This window comes from Plutella xylostella, chromosome 11, assembly GCF_932276165.1.
Source record: "Plutella xylostella chromosome 11, ilPluXylo3.1, whole genome shotgun sequence".
Classification (NCBI taxonomy): Eukaryota; Metazoa; Arthropoda; class Insecta; order Lepidoptera; family Plutellidae; genus Plutella; species Plutella xylostella.
Window position 1 is genome coordinate 4,302,385 of NC_063991.1, and position 19,949 is coordinate 4,322,333.

Below are 19,949 nucleotides of genomic sequence, written 5' to 3' on the forward strand. Positions count from 1 at the left end.
ATTATCTACTAACACTTGTACATACTCCAGTTGCTAACATTCTGTACAGATTTCTCAAGACTAATAATATTAAACTGTAAATTTGTATATCGTCATTATATATACTAAAACTATACTAACCCCTATTTGTGATGTCCTGTATATATAATGTGTTTGTCTATTTGTTCCAGGTATTAACCCTGTAAATATATCTAAATTACCGTAAAGACAGCTATAATATACATGTGTGTTCCTTATTACTATTGAATTTGGCGGAATTTGCTGTGTCAGTCACACACGGCATAGTGCCACAACCAAAGATTGATTGATACTACCTTACCTCTTACCTATTCTACAATACAAAACAATTTCTTTTAGCATTTAATAATTGCTATTTCTTTACCGTTAATTTAAGAAAAACATCACTGTTCTCAAAACTGCTGAGTTGATGCTAAGTTATGAGTCAATAAACTGCGGAAACAAGTGACACTCACTCACGCGGGTAAGAGATCTTTATAACCAACAAGATTTAATTACATCTTCTCGAGTTGAGATAGTCAACATTTGCATTAGAAGCTTCTGTATATTACAGTGAACTAAAGTCAATGAACAGTTTGACAAATGCCTTAACTATAACTTATAATATTATAAAAACTATTCAATTGTTATTACATGGCCTTGTACTTATTTGTATAAGGGTGGTTTCACTTCTAGCTGTACAACTAACTATGATAAGTTACTATGATAACTAACTATGATAGTTTATGTATTTAAGTTATGTAAGTTTCTTTTATGTGTGTGTGTAAAATAAAGAGCATAAAGAATATTCTATTCTATTCTATTCTATGATAAGTAATATAAAAGTATGTACGAACTCTCAGATATTTCTAGCATTTGTTTCTGCAAGAGAGCAGTATAAGATGGAGGACGACATAGACATAGAGGAGCATGATCTGTTGAACGACCCAGCCTTGGGGGGTGTGTTTCCAGATCTTACCATTTTGAAAAGTGAAATTGTGGATTTCAACATAAGTACAGGTAAATTTCTAAACTCTTTAGCCCTGTTTAAGCTAAAAGCAATATAATTTGAAGGTTCTTATATCCTATACCTTTCAGAAACTCCGACAAAGACACAAGTACCAGAAAGAAATGAAGACCAACTGGATGGCACTTTGCCATTGAACAGTGGAAGTCTTCCTCCCGTGTGCCCCACGCATGACACAGATGTCAAACCTGACATCATATGTACTGACATTGATGATACAAAAACTTTAGTGAGCAATAATTTATCAGAATCTGACAAAATAGTCCCTCAAGTTAAGAAAGAATTAGAGTTTTTTCAATTGAATGAATTTTACAGCAACAGAATAAAACTGAATAGCGGAATAGATGTGAACAGTATCCTAGAATTAGACTATAATAACATTAAGAAGGAGGACATGTGTTATGATACTGAACCAGATGCAGTGATCACAATCAACTCTTATGGAGAAAATAGCAGGAGAATAACAATATTGGAAAAGTATTTACAAGTGAATGTAGTGCTTACAGACTGTTATACATCTCTATTGAACAACAACTGTTACTGTGCTCAGTGTGCAGTGTTGTTCCCCACCACTGAAGCGTATAGTGAACATTACACGAGCACACACACCGAGACCACTAACTTGACAAAAGTCTCCGCTTCTCTTGTGACTTGTAATCACATTATTTACACATGTGAGAAGTCTTTTGTGTGTGATACATGCAAGAAAACATACAAAAATAAAAGTCATTTGAAGCGGCACATGTTAGTTCACACGGGCAAAAGGCCATTCCAGTGTGACCTTTGCTCGAAAACATATAACCAAAGTAATCATTTGAAGACACACAAGTTACTTCACACTGGAGAAAAACCATTCAAGTGTGAAACTTGCAAGAAAACTTTCGACCGCATAAGTAATTTAAAAATTCACATGTTAACTCACAGTGGCAAAAAGCCGTTCGAATGTGAAACATGCAAGAAAAAGTTCATGCGAATGAGTTACTTGAAAATGCACAGGTCACTTCATACTCGTGAAAAGGCATTCGAGTGTGGTACTTGCAAGAAAACATTTAGACACTACACCACACTGAAAAGACACAAGTTAATTCACACTGGCGAAAAGCCATTCCAATGTGACATTTGCAAAAAACTCTTTAACCAAAGAAGTGCTTTGAATAGACACAAGTTACTTCATACCGCAGCACAACGATATGATTCTGAGGGAGCCAGACAACAATGTGAGATCCGGGAAACATGAGGAAACATAGTACAGACCACATTTCACAAAACTTAAACTGATGACATTACCAAGCTTGTACATTTATGAAGTTGCAGTATTCGTCAAATCGAATTTAAATACATTTACAACGTTAAAGAGTAAAAGGCACGAACATAAACTATTGTGCATTCTCGAGGATGACAGCACTCTTCGATAATAGTAGGTATATTTGGAATGTCTATAAAAAAATTAACCATTTACCGCAAGTTATAAGAGAGACGAATAATATGATTCAGTTCAAAAATCTATTAAAAAAACTTCTAGTAGCAAAGACATATATGAGGTGGACCCTATCGTGGGAGTGGTAGATAGGAAACACACAAACTCAGGGTATACAAACGTTCACTGTATTTTCAAGGTTCTTCAGACACGTAATATGCAAGTGAGGTAGTCTTTGCTTACAAGTAGGTAATAGTCGCGAAGGGGACGCAAGCGAGCGTGATCCAGCCGGGAATATGGTTTGGCGCCGACTGCCTGCGCGGGCTCCGCTGGCCGGTGGCGCGAGCGGGGTGCGCGGGGGTGAAGACTGAGCGCGCGGGACGCGGTATGCGCAGAGAAGCTGCGCGAGAAACGGCGAGGCGGCGTAGGACGCTAACATTTTGGCGCGCGATTTAATTTCGCGGTAAAACTAAAGATAGTGATGTTACATCCTCCCCCTCTAATCCGAACTAAGCGCCCTCGCGTTCGGAGTAGCACACTGAGCAGCCCTGGTCCTCCCCCTAAACTGATCGTCGTCCTCGACGGTGGTGGGGTGGTCTGCACAGGCGTTCTTGATAAGCCTCCCCCTGAACTAGGACAGGCCTGAGGTCATGGTCGAGCCGAACCCGTGGGTCGTGTTTCTTCACAGGGTTGGTGTGTGGCCGGGCGTCGCTGGCGTGGTTCGGTATGGCTCGCCTGAACCACGTAGGAGTCTGCCGGTGATGGCTAATTTTAGGTGGATGAGTACCTACCTGTATGCCTGGCCTAATGAGGCCGGTAGTGGTACGAAGTCGAGTCGATATTATGGCACAAATAAAACAACTTCTTATCACTTAGTCAGTTTAAATGATGGATCTCATTTACAGTTTATATTGAAAAGTTTTTTTTAGTTTTGTCAATAAGTTTGCGTTTTGAAACACATGTGGCGGAGCTAGTTCGTAACTGTTTTTACAGGCTCAATGTCTTATACAATATAAGACAGTTTCTTAATGTCAACATGAGACATAAGTTGTGCGAGACGTTAATTTTATCAAAATTAAATTATTGCATCGGTGTATATGGACCGTGTTTACTACAAAAAACCTACAAAATGTTGCAACGGGTACAAAATGCCTGTATACGTTACTGTCTCACTGTACCACCTAGAACACACGTAACACCTTTCATAAATAAAGCAGGGATCTTGAAGATTGAGGCCAGAATGAAGTTACATCTTTCCGTTCTACTGTTTGGTGTCGTAAAAACGCATAAACCAGCGTACCTCTTCACTGAGCTTTCCTGGCGCAACTCGCTGCGTCGGTGTACAGCACCTTTGTTAACTCCCCCTTACCGTACAACAAAATTTCGAGGCTGTTTCAAGTATATGGCGACCAAATGCTGGAACAATATACCCCCTCCCATCAGAGATCTTATCAATAAACACACTTTTAAACTGCGCTTCCGACTTTACTTGCTAGCTGTACAAAAGCAGGCTGCGTAGCTTACGTTCTAGCATTCTCTTCGCCATATACTTTTTCTAGGTGTCACCCAGCAAATTAACTACCACATCACTTGCTATCATTTTCACACATATCACTTAAACTCACATCACAATATATTCGTTTACACATACTACATAGCATACACCCATAATCATTTAACATAATTTATTGTTACATATTATTATATACATACATTCATAACATAATATATAAATATCTATTTTATTTTAGTATAAATATAATTATAACGTACCACAACACACTTTTACATATTTACTACACACATATTTATGTTTAGTTGAGGCTCCACTCCCACTCACTAAAATTGGTCCTGGCAGAATACCAGCGCTGTGATTATTTAATTATAATCATAGTATTATGCTGAGTCAGAACCCTTTTGCTAACATGATAAATACACATGTTGCTTTTCTATCTGCATGTCTTTTAATAGTGTTTTGTGTTTATGTAATCTTAAACTTTATGTTAAAAATCTTGCTGTGTAACCTGTGTATGTGTTGTGTTAAGTAAATAAATAATTTATCTATCTATCTATCTATCTAAGTCATAAGTTTTTTTTAGTTTCGATAGTTTTTTAAGAAGTTTTCTAAACTAAATAATTGGATTGTTTTGTGTATTCTTTCTTTTGAATCGTATTTATAACATTGGGCAGAATTTATGGGTTGTTACTTTCGACCCATGCCTTGTTACTTTCGTCCTGACCATGGGGTCGAAAGTAACAATTTCCCTTTTTTTGAGGCTTTAGAAATGCTAAAATTCTAGATGTATTAATTTTTTTATTTTATTTTTTTATTTTATTATTGTTAAGGAAACATACAGAGCAGATGGATGCATTAAAGTTAAATACATAAGTAGTACTTTTTCCAATAAAGTTTCCATTAATATTTAAAGACATTTTAGTTTTAAAAATCCACAATACACACTAAAAACTTAACACACACAAAAACATGGTTACACAGAGCAATTATACTACAAAATTAACAGAAAAATTACAAAGGTCACAGAGACTATGCAAAATTAAGTAAAGTAATAATGGATATTTGTAGACTATATTCGAAAGTTTTATGTGACTATATTTATTTTATCGTAAATGTTATTAATAAAGAGAAATCAGACAGAAAATGCAAACTGTTACTTTTGTCCCCGGTCTCCCCTACGTATCTCCACTAGTTGGGCGCCACTATGAGGTGGTCCTATCGTGGGAGTGGTAACTAGATAGGAATCAAACTCAGGGAATACACAAGGTTCACTGTATATTTTAGGTTCTACAGACACGTAAATAGCAGTTGAGGTAGTCTTTTGCGTATAACTAATAATTCGCGAAGGGGATGCAAGCGAGCGTGATCCAGCCGGGAATATGGTTTGGCGCCGACTGCCTGCGCGGGCTCCGCTGGCCGGTGGCACGAGCGGGAGTGCGCGGGGGTGAAGACTGAGCGCGCGGGACGCGGTATGCGCAGAGAAGCTGCGCGAGAAACGGCGAGGCAGCGTGGGACGCTAACATTTTAGGCGCGCGATTTAATTTCGCGGTAAAACTAAAGATAGTGATGTTACATCCTCCCCCTCTAATCCGAACTAAGCGCCCTCGCGTTCGGAGTAGCACACTGAGCAGCCCTGGTCCTCCCCCTAAACTGATCGTCGTCCTCGACGGTGGTGGGGTGGTCTGCACAGGCGTTCTTGATAAGCATCCCCCTGAACTAGGACAGGCCTGAGGTCATGGCCGAGCCGAACCCGTGGGTCGTGCTTCCTCACAGGGTTGGTGTGTGGCCGGGCGTCGCTGGCGTGGTTCGGTATGGCTCGTCTGAACCACGTAGGAGTCTGCCGGTGATGGATAATTTTAGGTGGATGAGTACCTACCTGTATGCCTGGCCTAATGAGGCCGGTAGTGGTACGAAGTCGAGTCGATATTTTCATCACGACCCATTACGTCCCCACTGCTGGGGCACGGGTCTCCTTCCAATGAAGGAAGGGTTTAGGCCTAGTCCACCACGCTGGCCAAGTGCGGGTTGGTGGACCCCAACACAAGCAAGCTTGTGCTGAGAGAGTTGTCGGGTAAGTGGGCAACCCGACTGTCAGATGTTTTCAAGCCGCCCGAAGGCCTCTGACTAGGCTTAACGACTGCTGCCGAAGCAGCAACCGGGACCCACGGCTTAACGTGCCGTCCGAAGCACGGAAGCGTCCAGAAAAGCACCACTTAAAATTGGTCACCCATCCAATGGCTGACCGTGTCAGTTGTTGCTTAACCTCAGCGATCAGTTACGATCACTGAGGCCCGCTCGACTACGGACGCTTCGGAGTCGAGCGGGCCTCAGCGGAGTCGATATTATGGCACAAATAAAACAACTTCTTATCACTTAGTCAGTTTAAATGATGGATCTCATTTACAGTTTATATTGAAAAGTTTTTTTTAGTTTTGTCAATAAGTCATAAGTTTTTTTTAGTTTCGATAGTTTTTTAAGAAGTTTTCTAAACTAAATAATTGGATTGTTTTGTGTATTCATTCTTTTGAATCGTATTTATAACATTGGGCAGAATTTATGGGTTGTTACTTTCGACCCATGCCTTGTTACTTTCGTCCTGACCATGGGGTCGAAAGTATCAATTTCCCTTTTTTTTGAGGCTTTAGAAATGCTAAAATTCTAGATGTATTAAGTAAAGTAATAATGGATATTTGTAGACTATATACGAAAGTTTTATGTGACTATATTTATTTTATCGTAAATGTTATTAATAAAGAGAAATCAGACAGAAAATGCAAACTGTTACTTTTGTCCCCGGTCTCCCCTACGTATCTCCACTAGTTGGGCGCCACTATGAGGTGGTCCTATCGTGGGAGTGGTAACTAGATAGGAATCAAACTCAGGGAATACACAAGGTTCACTGTATATTTTGGGTTCTACAGACACGTAAATAGCAGATGAGGTAGTCTTTTGCGTATAACTAATAATTCGCGAAGGGGACGCAAGCGAGCGTGATCCAGCCGGGAATATGGTTTGGCGCCGACTGCCTGCGCGGGCTCCGCTGGCCGGTGTCGCGAGCGGGGTGCGCGGGGGTGAAGACTGAGCGCGCGGGACGCGGTATGCGCAGAGAAGCTGCGCGAGAAACGGCGAGGCGGCGTGGGACGCTAACATTTTTGGCGCGCGATTTAATTTCGCGGTAAAACTAAAGATAGTGATGTTACAAGCATCTAATTAAAAACAAAATAAATGCGATTACATTGATACCTACTGAAGTGAAATTGAATTTTTACTTCTTATTTAACTAATTAGTACCTAATATTAAAAATAAGAACTGATACTAAAAGTTTTTCACTATAGCTTGACTGTCTCTAATTAATTAACGGTACTTTACCCGATGAATATATAAGTCCATGACTTTAACTTTACCACTTTCTGCACACTGACTGACTGATGTGACTGACTTTCACAAATTGACCATCACTTTAAAACACTCACTGTTAACACTTCCGATGCTCCCGGTCACTGGGAGGACCCCGAGAGCCGCGGTCCCGCCGCGGTCACTTCCCGCTCGCGCCGTCCTCGTGCCTGGCTCGTGGGGCGCCCTGCAGCTGGCTCAACCGCATCACGATCATCCGAGTGCTCCTTTCGATGCTGATGCACTTGCTCAGATATCTTGCTATCAGGCATAAGATCATAGCAAATACGACGGCAACGACGAGTACGCATATGTACAGATTAATTGACCCCAAATTATTTATTATATTCTCGTTGTGCTTGTCAATTTTGTTGGAGTATCCGATTTGGTTAATAATATCCCCTGTTTCTAATTCTGCTCGTTCCGGCCGGGATGGAAGCTTGCTGTTGCACATTTTTAATTATTTTTTATAGTGGAAAAGTACAGTCCATGATGAATTTAACACGAAGAATCACGTAGCGTCGCCCGACCTGCCAAATATGGCGCGCGACGCGTCACTGGCACGGTCGCCATGGAGGGAACGGCGTGAGGATGAGATGAGTGATACAACCGAATGCTGAATAAACACTCATTTATTATAGTAATGCAATAAGGTTATATAATTTACCAATACATATACCACAATACTTAATTTAATTGTAGAAAACAACAAGAGATATAAATTGTGAAATTTAGTAACATGTTGGTTCTCATTGTTGTAATTCTACAATTTCTGAATTTGTTTACTTTTGTTTATAATAATTCTGCATACAGACTTATATTATTTACTTGTACGAGTATAGTGAAATAAAGTTTTTTTTTCTTATACTTATATTTTTTATTTTATTTCCTGCTCATATTGATAAAGATTGTCTAAAATAACCTACCTATAATGACTAACAAAGAAAAACTAAAATAATATTTAATAGTTACTCCTCCCAGAGACTCGAACCCTCAACCTCCATATTGAAAGCCGAATAGCTTAACAAGCCTCGTATTCATTAGGCGACAAATTATCGCAGAACCTGTCTAGGCACATGTCGTCTACGTGTCGCCGCGGGGTCGCGCTCTGTTCTGCGACGTCGCACGCGACTATACAGCGACATCTACGTGTTGCAGAACAGGTTCCGTGTTTTGGCTCGCGAGATCAATGCGACATCTGTCTAGCGACCGCTGTTGCAGAGTGTGGACGCGTGCGCGACTTCTAGCATGCAGCACTAACTACCACGACAACCTCGGGCGACATGTCGGCGGAGACTGCTGGTGTGGACAAGCAACATGTATCACGACATGTTACCAAAATGTTCTGAGAACACGCACCGTAGATGTTCTGTAACAGTCTCAAAACTTGTGCCCTAGTGAATTCAAGGCTTTAGACCACGAGATCAAGTAGTTACATTAGTGAAAAGTGCAATCACTTCGCTGGCTTGCAATAGTTAAAAGTGAACAACACACTTTTTAACATCCTGGCATGAACTCTCTCACATTTTTTCTGACGCATCAGAATCATATGGCTGTGCTGCAGTGTGGAGTACAGTGCCACAAACTTATCTATTCCGGTGACAGCTCACGTAAATGTGTAATATTTCTTCATTCTATAAGATTTTATGTTTCCCAGTAGTGGTAATTCGCTCTTGTGGTTTCAATAAACCCATTTAATCAATATATAGTTATAATTTATAATAATATTATGAGATATGGATCAATTTAGTTCGCTCTCACCGGAACAGATAAGTTTGTGGCACTGTAACATGTGCCTCTTCAAATGACATCTTCGGTAAAATGTTTTTGTGCAAATTTCACACTGGAATGGCTTTTCTCCAGTGTGAAGTAACATGTGGCTCTTTAAATTACTTCTTAGGGCAAATGTTTTCATGCAAATGTCACACTGGAATGGTTTTTCGCCAGTGTGAACTAACTTGTGGCTCTTCAAATGACTTATTTGGTAAAATGATTTCTTGCAAATGTCACACTGGAATGGCTTTTCGCGTGAAATTTCAGAGTGAATTAACTTGTGTCGTTTTAAAGTCCATAAATATTTAAAGTTTTTCTTGCATTCTTCACACTGGAATAATTTTGCTGCAGTGTGAAGTAACTTGTGCGTCTTAAGAGCACCTCTTTGGTTAAATGATTTCGTGCAAATGTCACACTGGAAGGGCTTCTCCCCAGTGTGAAGTAACTTTTGTCTTTTCATTGCGGACCGATACCTAGATGTATTCTTGCAAATGTCACTCTCGAATGGCTTGTCGCCAGTGTGAATTAACATGATGTGCTCTTTCAAGCTGCTTTTTTTGCTGAATGTTTTCGTGCAGGTGTCACACACAAATGCTTTCTCACGTGGGTATATGATTTGTTTACGTTTCACACACACAAGAGAAGCCGAGGCTTTATTTGAGTGAGTGGTCTCGGTGTGTGTGCTCGTGTAATGTTCACTATACGCTTCAGTGGTGGGGAACAACACTGCACACTGAGCACAGTAACAGTTATTGTTCAATACAGATGTATAACAGTCTGTAAGCACTACATTCACATGTAAATACTTTTTCAATATTGTTATTCTCCTGCTATTTTCTCCATAAGAGTTGATTGTGATCACTGCATCCGGTTCAGTATCACTACACATGTACTCCTTCTTAATGTTATTATAGTCAAATTCTAAGATACTGTTCACATCTAATCCGCTATTGAGTTTTATTCTGTTGCTGTTAAATTCATTCAATTGAAAAAACTCTGACTCTATCTTAACTTGAGAGACTATTCTGTCAGATTCTGATAAATTATTGCTCACTGAAGGTTTTGTATCATCAATGTCAGTACATAGGAGGTCAGGTTTGACATCTGTGTCATGCGCGGGGCACACGGGAGGAAGACTCCCACTGTTCTCCGCCAAAGTGCCATCCACTTGGTTTGCATTTCTCTCTGGTACTTGTGTCTTTGTCAAAGTTTCTGAAAGGTATAGGATATAAGAACCTTCAAATTATATTGCCTTTAGCTTAAACAGGGCAAAAGAGTTTAGAAATTTACCTGCACTTATGTTGAAATCCACGATTTCACTTTTCAAAATGGTAAGATCTGGAAACACGCCGTCCAAGACCGGGTTGTTCAACAGATCATGCTCCTCTATGTCTATGTCGTCCTCCATCTTATACTCTCTTGCTGAAACAGGCGCTAGAAATAACTGAGAGTTCTTACATACTTTTATATTACTTATCATAGTTAGTTGTACCTAGAGCTAGAAGTGAAACCACCCTTATACAAATAAGTACAAGGCCATGTAATAACAAATGAATAGTTTTTATAATATTATAAGTTATAGTTAAGGCATTTGTCAAACTGTTCATTGACTTTAGTTCACTGTAATATACAGAAGCTTCTAATGCTAGTGTTGACTATCTCAACTCGAGAAGATGTAAATAAATCTTGTTGGTTATAAAGATCTCTTACCTGCGTGAGTGAGTGTCACTTGTTTCCGCAGTTTATTGACCCATAACTTAGCATCAACTCAGCAGTTTTGAGAACAGTGATGTTTTTCTTGAATTAACGGGAAAGATATAGCAATTATTAAATGCTAAAAGAATTTTTTTTTGTATTGTAGAATAGGTAAGAGGTAAGAGTTTTTTTTTCTATTTTCTTGCAGTATCTGTCAACTGTCACTTGTCAAGTGCAGAGAGGTTAGTTTTTTATTTCACAGACTAAGGTTCAGAATAGGACAGAATTAGACGTAAAGGAGCCGACACTCTAGTGGACGCGGCTTACGTACGGACGCGGCTGACGGCCGCGACTGATAGTGTGCACGGTCTTTTGGGACAGTTCGTGCCAGATCGCTCGCGGACGTCTGAAAGCTGAAGGTCATTCCAAGGTTACCTCCGCGACTTACGTCCGATAATTTGAACAGCGTAGTGTACATTTCTTACCTATAGTGGTTTGCAATGGAAACCAGCAATCATGTAAACAAACCAAATTGTCACGATTACTCCGTAATCACATACATTTTCGATCAATTTATGAACATAGTCTGATTTCAACGAACACACCATTGTTTTCACATTATCTTCAACACGATTTAACTTGTATTTATAAGTTAAATTTGTTAAAACATTTGCAACGTAAAAATTTCGAAGTATTTGACAAGCTGTCATCTTAGTTTTTTACTCATCGAACTCTATAAGTCATTGAAAAGTTAGTGTTGTTCGTAATAAATAGTCATTTATTTATTTCGGGTGTATAAAGCCCATATCAGAACATTACATCAATAATAAAATTATAAAATTAAAGTTAAAATTAAAATTAGGTACATTCAGAAAGTAATTCTTTGTCAATTGTTATTATCTTTATAATTAAAATTATATAAACATACGTTTAAATATAAACATACAATAAAATCATATTTATTTAACATTTCCAGAGCGTTGCACCTTCAACCAATGTTGGTAGAATGGATGGTTAATGTTGTCACACAACGTGCTTAAGATCGCATTTGATGATCCACGTAATCGGTCCCAGAACGAAGCTATTTTTGTTCTTATAATAGCAAAGAAGTCAGGGACTCTGGCCTCCGCGAACATGCCCGATGCACTGCAGAAACGAGGGAGCCTCATCAGTATCCGAAAGGCATCATTATACTGTACTCTCAGTACACTGAAAGCACGTTTCGTATAATGAAACCACAGCTGACTAGTATAAAGGCTCTGACAATAGGCTTTAAAGAGTGTTATTTTCACCTCGTTTGTGGCTCGTGCGAACCGGCGCGCGAGCATGTTGCAGCGCACGGCCAGAGCCCTGCGCTCGCGCTCTATGTCGGCCTCGTCACTCAGGTCTGACGACAGTATGTGGCCCAGATATTTAAACTTGTTTACAACCTGCACTGGCGAGCCCTTCAGAAATACTGGAGGCACCCGGTCTGGACCTCTCCCGGCCTTGAACACCATCATCTCTGTCTTCTTCTCATTGTACTTTAACCCATGGTCTTCGGCATAGCGAGCACATATGGCTAATAAACGTCTAAGAGCCTTGATGGAGGGACTGAGGAGCACCATATCATCAGCATAACTCAGGTTGTTGACACAGACACCACCAACATGGCAGCCGATGCCGGTGCCCCTCAGCTCCTCGATCAGATCGTTTATATAGAGGTTAAACAGGTCGGGAGAGGTCAGACCTCCCTGACGTACACCACACTCTAATCTGTAATCATTAGACATAGTGTCGCCCCATTTCACAGAATTAGTTTGGTTTTCGTACCAGATCGCAACAAGGACACTACATTGCTGTTTACATCCGCGTTTTTAAGTTTTTCCCAAAGCAAATTATAATTTACCAGGTCAAAAGCTCGGCTCAGATCTAAAAAAACATGCATACACAGATGTCCCTCGCTCCGTATAATATTTAACTGTGTGTTTCAGACTAAATATGGCTGAGTCAGTTGCGAGACCGGGACGAAAACCAAACTGAGCATCATCTAGACGTAGCCTGTTCGCCAGTGCAGGCTGCAAGAACCTCTCCAGAATTTTACCTATAACAGTACCTAGCGAGATGGGCCTGTAGTTATTTAGGCGCGACAAGTCACCCGTAATCTGAAGTTATCTTTTATTTTTAATTTAGGTAATAAATTATTTTAATTTAATATGTGTGGAGTGTGAGTTTTTACTCGTTATACCCTGCCTACACCTACCGAGTAGAGTGGCTAGTCAGCACCCTCGGCCGAGCACTCGGTCAATGTCAACACACGCGCGAGTGCTCGGCCGAGCCACTGACCGAGACCACAGAGCAACACAACACTACGTTACAGCCACTCGGACGCTATTCTATTCTGCTACTAGGCCGAGTCTCGCTCGCTCGGTGAGTGTGAACACGCGGCGACCACTCCACGCGTGACGACAGTTTAAATGTAAATGTTAAACTAAGATTCTTTTGTACTGAACTGACTGACTGTCTCGCTGCAATGTAAAAAATGTGTTAAAACCATTGACAAAAGAATAAAGAGAGGACATGCCATATCAACGAAAAAAATGCGCTTACCTAAACTTTGGTGTCAATAAAAATGGCGGCTTTTTTCTTGAAAAATGTAAACAAACAAATTGTTTGACAGCTGAAGTACCTTGTGTTTGGATGTCAATCTTGGTCAATCAACATGGCGTCCGATCGCAATGTTGTAATTTTAGGCAAAGACAAAACTACTGTTGTCCTTTTTTACGTACGATAACACCAATAAGTTAAAAAGAGACGACGATATATTTTTAAGTACCGATTTTTATGCCAAGTCCTCTTTATTCTTTTGTCAATGGTTAAAACTCACACACACATGACATGTCATGTTAACATTTTATGTTTCTCTTTGATCGGTGCACACATGGCGGCGTACAGTTGACGGCGAGCTGCGAGCGCAAGCGCTGAGCTGGACAGAAGCCAGGACAGTTGCTGAGGACAGGACGGCGCGGCGCACTCTTGCGAAGGCCCTCTGTACCACCGCGGCACTAGCACAGCAACAGGTACCACAAATATGAAAACAACAAACATCAGTATTATACCTACCATAAAAAGTTTATTAAAAATAAAGAAGCAAATAGTTGTTTTACTCTACCGATTTAATTACATTTTATACTGTTCCGAGGCTTCCACTTGAGCCGGGATTTCAGGCATCTCGGTGTACAACAGGACGCTGTCCTTGAGCAGCCGGGTCACTCAGTAGTGAGTCACACGTGACGGCTACAGACGGCGCCGCTAGAAAGCGACCGTCCGCGCCGATGTCAGAATTGCAACTGAGGTGGTTAGTGTAGGTGGAGTCGCTTGTATGTGGGTGTAGGAGAGCGTGTCGACAACGCGGCCTGTGCGTCGCCGGCGCTGCCTGCAGTGAGGGGACAGGCGGAGGCCGAGCCCTCGCCCGCAGCGCGCCCCACTGACACTCACTGACATCCCGCTGTTTCACGCCGTGTCATGTACTATGTTTCCTCATGTTTCCCGGATTTCTCATTTTTTCCGACGCATCAGAATCATAGCTATGACTGGGGTGCAGTGTGATGTAACATGATGTGCCTCTTAAGACTACCTTTACGGCAAAATGTTTTCTTGCAAATGTCACACTGGAATTTCTCGCCTGTGTGAAGTAACTTGTGGCTCGTCAAATAACATCTTTGGCTAAATGTGTTCGTGCAAATGTCACACTGGAATGGCTTTTCGCCAGTGTGAATTAACTTGTGGCTCTTTAAATTACTTCTTCGGTTAAATGTTTTCTTGCAAGTTTCACATTCGAATGGCTTTTCGCCAGTGTGAACTAACTTGTGGCTCTTCAAATGACTTTTTTGGTAATATGATTTCTTGCAAATGTCACATTCGAATGGCTTTTCGCCAGTGTGAACTAACTTGTGGCTCTTCAAATGACTTATTTGGTTATATGATTTCTTGCAAATGTCACATTCGAATGGCTTTTCACCAGTGTGAGTTATCGTGTGTCGTTTTAAAGCCAATACATATCTGAATGTTTTGTTGCAAGTTTCACACTGAAATGGTTTTTCACCAGTGTGAATTAACTTGTGGCTCTTCAAATTTCTTCTTTGGGTAAATGTTTTCGTGCAAATGTCACACTGGAATGGCTTATCGCCAGTGTGAACTAACTTGTGGGTCTTCAATTCACATATTCGGAAGAATGATTTCGTGCAAATGTCACATTGGAATGGCTCATCGCCAGTGTGAGTTAACTTGTGCCACTTCAAATTAGGTCTTCGGTAGAATGTTTTCGTGCAAATGTCACACTGGAATGGCTTTTCGCCAGTGTGAATTAAGTTGTGTTTATTCAAAGTGTATAGGTTACTGAAGGTTTTATTGCAAGTTATACACTCGAATGGTTTTTCTTCAGTGTGAACTAACATGTGCTTTATCAATTTACTTTTTGTGTTGCATGTTTTCTTGCAGGTGTCGCACACATATGCCTTCTCAGGTGGGTAAATTATTTGTCTATGTGTCAATACAAGAGAAGCCGGGGCTTTAGTTGAGTGAGTGGTCTCGGTGTGTGTGCTCGTGTAATGTTCACTATACGCTTCAGTGGTGGGGAACAACACTGCACACTGAGCACAGTAACAGTTATTGTTCAATAGAGTTGTAAAGCAGTTTGTTAGAATAATTTTCGCTCCCAAACATTTTTCCATTTCATAATACTGTTTAGTTATCCTCTTGCTTCTATTTACATCAGTGTATATTGAGCCTGCCAAATCTTGATCATTGTTTGTTTTGTTGTTAACAACATTATTACAGTCACCTGGTGCATCAATTTCTCGTTCTTCGTCAGACTCATCTACTTGTATCTTGCCAAGTATAATTCTGTTTCTGTAAAATGGCAATTCATTTGGTACAACATTCTCTGATTCCTTCTTGATTTCAGTTTCAATTTCATCAAATTCTGTCAAACTGTTTCCCTTGACAGTTATAGTGTAATCCATGTCCGTAGATAACACGTCAGGTTTGACATCTGTGTCATGCGCGGGGCACACGGGAGGACTCCCACTGTTCTCCTCCAATGTTTCATCCAGTTGGTTTTCATTTCTATTTGGAACTTCTGTCGTTGTTGGGGTTTCTGGAAGGTACATATTGGGTTTAAATGTTTGATGAATTGCTTTATGGTGAATGTGAAAGTGATATTAAATAAAAGAACAGCATTTTTGCTTTCTTTCTGTATAGAAAAGGTGCCATCACTTCACTTTGGCCCTTTGCTAACCAGCAGAGATGATATTGATGAAAATAAATAAGTTATAATATAAAAAAAGAATAAAGAAGCGTCCGTAGTCGAGCTAGCTTCAGTGATCGTAACTGATCACTGAGGTTAGACAACAACTGGCATATCCATCCAATGGCTGACCGATTTCAAGTGGTTCTTTTCTGGACGCTTCCGTGCTGCGGACGGCTCGTAAAGTCGTCGGTCCCGGTTGCTGCTTCGGCAGCAGTGTTAAGCCACGTCAAGCCATGATGAAATAAGTCATAATGAAAACAAAGCCAATAATAACTCAACAAAACTGGTACCGTACCTTCACCAAAATCAATGATTTCCCGTTTGAGGATGACAAGATCTGGAAACACGCTCCTCAAGGCGGGGTCGTCCAACAGATCATGCTCCTCTATGTCTATGTCATCCTCCATCTTATACTGCTCTCCTGTACTACTGAAACACGAAATATATACAGAATTAAATAGGTTATTCATAACCTCAAAGATGTCTACTATCTAGTATTTCTGACTTTGTGACCAAGTTAGCCGGCAGCAGAGCCAGCCACTTTGTTCAAAGACGTTGTCTCTTTAGACTTCACGAGTATATTTTTTTTGTCGAAAAGCGCTAGGTATTTCCGAACCGAAATTTTGAACGGCGCAAACATTTGATCGATTTTTAGTATGACCTTGATTGACTCCCCGCCGTTGCTCAACGACTCCCCGCGCGCCGCGCAATTTTCGTTTTATTTTGTCAAGTCAAAAATAGCCTTTACATAGATTTCCAAAAAAATACACGTGAACGGACGGGGGAGGGGGTCACAAACGTCACCAAATATCACCAGGGGGGAGGGAGGGGTTAAAAAATGATAAAAATGACCTCACGTGATTAATGGACATCCCCTATTATATGTTATAATTATTAATATCTGCTTTTACACAAATATCTGTTCTGGATGGGAATCTTTTGATATACATGCACTTTCTAAGATATGTTTCCTTTACCTTTTTTCTTGTAATATCTTTTAATAAACATAAGGATCTGTCAGGCTGGGAGCAAGAGCCCACAGGCCATCTGGCTGATATTTATTGACTTATGGCACACAGTAACCTTGGGTTACTTTTGCGCCCTGTGCTTTTAGTCCTGATGAACATCCATTTTTTACAAACTACTCTCAAGAAACTCCTGTGCCATCTTTTCAAAATAGTTATTAATATTATGTGATGACATTTCACACACGGCCACCTTACCCCAATCTTGACAGAGCCTATATGGGAAGTGGACAGCTGATACATCTACACAAATGCATAGTTAGATCCTGTTATAGCACAGCAGGTAATAAATTATGGTACTTATGCAATAAATAATTGAGAATAGATACATAATTATTAACACCCAGGACCAGTGTACAAATCTTGTGAGTACTGTCTTTAAACAAATATCTGCCCCAGCCGGGATCGAACCCGGGGCCTTCGGCATGGCAGTCAGGGTCACTTACCTCTATACCATTCATAATAGGTATCATAGTATGAGATCGTGTTAGCTACAGGAATGTCAAATGAATACATACCTTGATACAGGAGTCGATTCCTGTAAGCGATTTTGTTTATTTTTGTTTTCATAAAACTTTTTAGGTGGTATCACTTTCAACACGTCAGGAGAGACTGCTCTAGCATCTGAAAATAAAAATAATTTTAAGGGTCTCAATACATAATATGTGATGAGCCAGATAGGTAAGTACATTTGAAAACACATAGAATGTTTACAAATGCAGACTTATATTATATAGTTTAGATGATGCATATAGTATCAATTATGCTCATCACATAATCTTCGCCTCAATATCCCTCCCCATTCAACAAATTTTACGGTGATTCCTTTACCATACAAGCCATCACCTTATGGAATGATCTCCCACTACACATACGTAAAGCGCCGTCATTGGCTTCTTTTAAAAGAATGGTAAAGGATCATTTTCTTAGTGTTTAGGTAACTAGTTTTTTTTTTTTCCGTTGTCTTATTATCGGAGCTCAGACAAGAATTAATATAATCCTATAAAATCTGATAATTATATTTATGTAGGTATATGTAGTTTATTATATGATATATATGATTGTTATGGGTATATAAGTATAATTTCACGTAAGTATATTGTTTAGTTTGTAGTTATAGTTAATTAATAAATTCTTTAGTACACTTGACCCTATCTGAACATAAATATTCTTCCACCTAAAGGTTGTCTTGAAAAAATCGCTTTTAGTGATAAGACCGCCTTTTTTGTACCTATGTGTTTATATTTAAGCTTTGTATAATCTATTCTTGTGTACAAATAAAGAATAATCTATCTATCTATGCTTCCTGGGGCAGAAAAAATATACAAATTATTTATTCTTACTTATTTCCACATCTTTAACATGACTCATGGAAGGTGTTGATGCTGTTTCAGTTTCAGTGGATTGAAAATGGTATGGAACAGCGGAACCAAGTAGTATGTCTCTATGTAGTCCTCTACGATCTCTTGCATTAGGAAAGTGAGCGGCACAAATGTAATGATACCTCAGTTCATTGTTGGTTAATGAATCCAGTTGTGAATTTCCTAAAAAACGAAAAAACTTAAAATTAAATTGTTTATTGAACTAAAAATACATAAGAATAATAAAGAACTAAGTAAATACATTTAGCAGTACATGAGTACATAGGTATAGTCACAAAGGTTCCATTTAACGAAAAAGCAAGATATTGTCCTAACATCCCACTTGTATATTCCTGTCTCACCTGTCTGGGAATCAAACCTGGGAGTATTAGCACAAGAACAAGCATATCCTGGCTGTGTTGCTATATAGAACTTATCAGAGGTTAGATTAGGGCAAAAATATAATAACAGTTTTCAATGAAATTGAATGTTTCTAGTTTCAATAATAAAATTGTAGTCTGCCATTTAAAATCACTGTATATATGTCGCAGGCATCTGGTTTAATCTCCTTTTTGATTGAAACACTAGCCCGTTCATTGGATTGGAGTTGTCCTTTAGTCATATTCAGTTGTATGACTAAAGGACAACTCATCGAGTCGTTGTCTTGTCTGTCGTCTTGACTGAACGTCATTCAGCGAAGTTGTTAATAATAGGTAAATCCATGTTTTCTCACTATTTTAACACAAATAATGCACTTTAAAGCTAATTTATTAGCAAAAAACTAACAATATAGGTGCTTTTTGTGTCAGCTGTTAGCTGTTAGACGCCATATTTGTTTTATTCACCACCTGACTGATTTTAAGTCAGCTAACTAGTTGGACTTTTGTGACGCTTGTACAATCAACGTTCGGCCTAGCCATACAATTAAGTAGCGCCATCCAATGAACGGGCTAGTGATTCAACCAAAAAGGAGATTCAACCAGATGCCTGCGACATATATACCACAAGTCGTTTACCTGAATTCTGGATCCAAAGCTTTAGACGGGATTTATCATTAATGGGGAAGCTAAACAATGACAACTCCGGATTCTTCATGTTGATATTCCCACAGTTAAGATATGAACACGTCTTGATATGTGACATTGTGCCGTTATTATACCATGGCATTGTGTCAAATATTCCAGGATGATAGCAGAACTCCAGTCCAACTTAAGTTTTTTTATGGTGTGCAAATAAAGATTATTGTATTGTATTGTAAAATCCACTGTATCGTTATTGTATTTGAATCCCTACTGTAGGTAATAAATATAGTTTACAATCCAAGATGAAGAAAACAAGGACTTTTTGGAAGAGAATCAGAGATCTGAGAATAGATAACAGATAGGCTTCACAGTCTTCACCAAAGAGTACCTACTATTTAACAACGGGAGGTCTTCACACAAGCTTCACACACA

General features: G+C 39.7%; 3 protein-coding genes and 1 long non-coding RNA gene across 6 annotated transcripts in view; 1 reads left to right on the forward strand and 3 right to left on the reverse strand.

The window, feature by feature from the left end:
• LOC125489162 overlaps positions 1 to 11,455 on the reverse strand; it is a 232,846-nt gene extending 221,391 nt beyond the window's left edge. Inside the window, exon 1 of the long non-coding RNA XR_007266775.1 lies at positions 11,305 to 11,455. This is a non-coding gene — a long non-coding RNA (uncharacterized LOC125489162). The remainder of the gene's footprint in view (positions 1 to 11,304) is intronic.
• LOC105392845 (zinc finger protein 184-like) overlaps positions 1 to 19,896 on the reverse strand; it is a 342,691-nt gene extending 322,795 nt beyond the window's left edge. The window contains exons 1-3 of the mRNA XM_048624309.1: positions 19,512 to 19,896; positions 18,478 to 18,678; positions 17,653 to 17,758 (exon numbers count right to left, since the gene is read on the reverse strand). Of these exons, the coding sequence (XP_048480266.1) occupies positions 17,653 to 17,758; positions 18,478 to 18,678; positions 19,512 to 19,662 (458 nt within the window). The 5' untranslated portion in view covers positions 19,663 to 19,896. The remainder of the gene's footprint in view (positions 1 to 17,652; positions 17,759 to 18,477; positions 18,679 to 19,511) is intronic.
• LOC105397422 (zinc finger protein 430) lies at positions 315 to 3,377 on the forward strand. Of its 2 annotated transcripts, none has more exons than XM_048624009.1 (3): positions 315 to 481; positions 861 to 1,017; positions 1,096 to 3,377. In XM_048624009.1, the coding sequence occupies exons 2-3, from the start codon at positions 900 to 902 to the stop codon at positions 2,259 to 2,261; spliced, it is 1,284 nt and encodes a 427-aa protein (XP_048479966.1). In that variant the 5' UTR covers positions 315 to 481; positions 861 to 899; the 3' UTR covers positions 2,262 to 3,377. The 2 variants fall into 2 exon arrangements, with proteins under 2 accessions (XP_048479966.1, XP_048479967.1); XM_048624010.1 differs by having other exon boundaries at positions 871 to 1,017.
• Positions 7,235 to 11,297, reverse strand: LOC125489142 (zinc finger protein 93-like). 2 transcript variants are annotated; one of them, XM_048624004.1, is made up of 3 exons: positions 10,835 to 11,297; positions 10,415 to 10,558; positions 7,235 to 10,336 (listed from the first exon to the last, which is right to left on the reverse strand). In XM_048624004.1, the coding sequence occupies exons 2-3, from the start codon at positions 10,530 to 10,532 to the stop codon at positions 9,093 to 9,095; spliced, it is 1,362 nt and encodes a 453-aa protein (XP_048479961.1). In that variant the 5' UTR covers positions 10,533 to 10,558; positions 10,835 to 11,297; the 3' UTR covers positions 7,235 to 9,092. The 2 variants fall into 2 exon arrangements, with proteins under 2 accessions (XP_048479961.1, XP_048479960.1); XM_048624003.1 differs by having other exon boundaries at positions 7,236 to 10,336; positions 10,415 to 10,546.
• Positions 19,897 to 19,949: the final 53 nt, after the last annotated feature.

Bases quoted from the DNA above. Each gene is read 5' to 3' on its own strand.
- LOC125489142 (XM_048624004.1), bottom strand. From the start codon at position 10,532: ATGGAGGACGACATAGACATAGAGGAGCATGATCTGTTGAACAACCCG. The intron at 10,337-10,414 runs GTAAATTTCTAA...TATACCTTTCAG, and splicing joins GGATTTCAACATAAGTGCAG to AAACTTTGACAAAGACACAA.
- LOC105397422 (XM_048624009.1), top strand. From the start codon at position 900: ATGGAGGACGACATAGACATAGAGGAGCATGATCTGTTGAACGACCCA. The intron at 1,018-1,095 runs GTAAATTTCTAA...TATACCTTTCAG, and splicing joins GGATTTCAACATAAGTACAG to AAACTCCGACAAAGACACAA.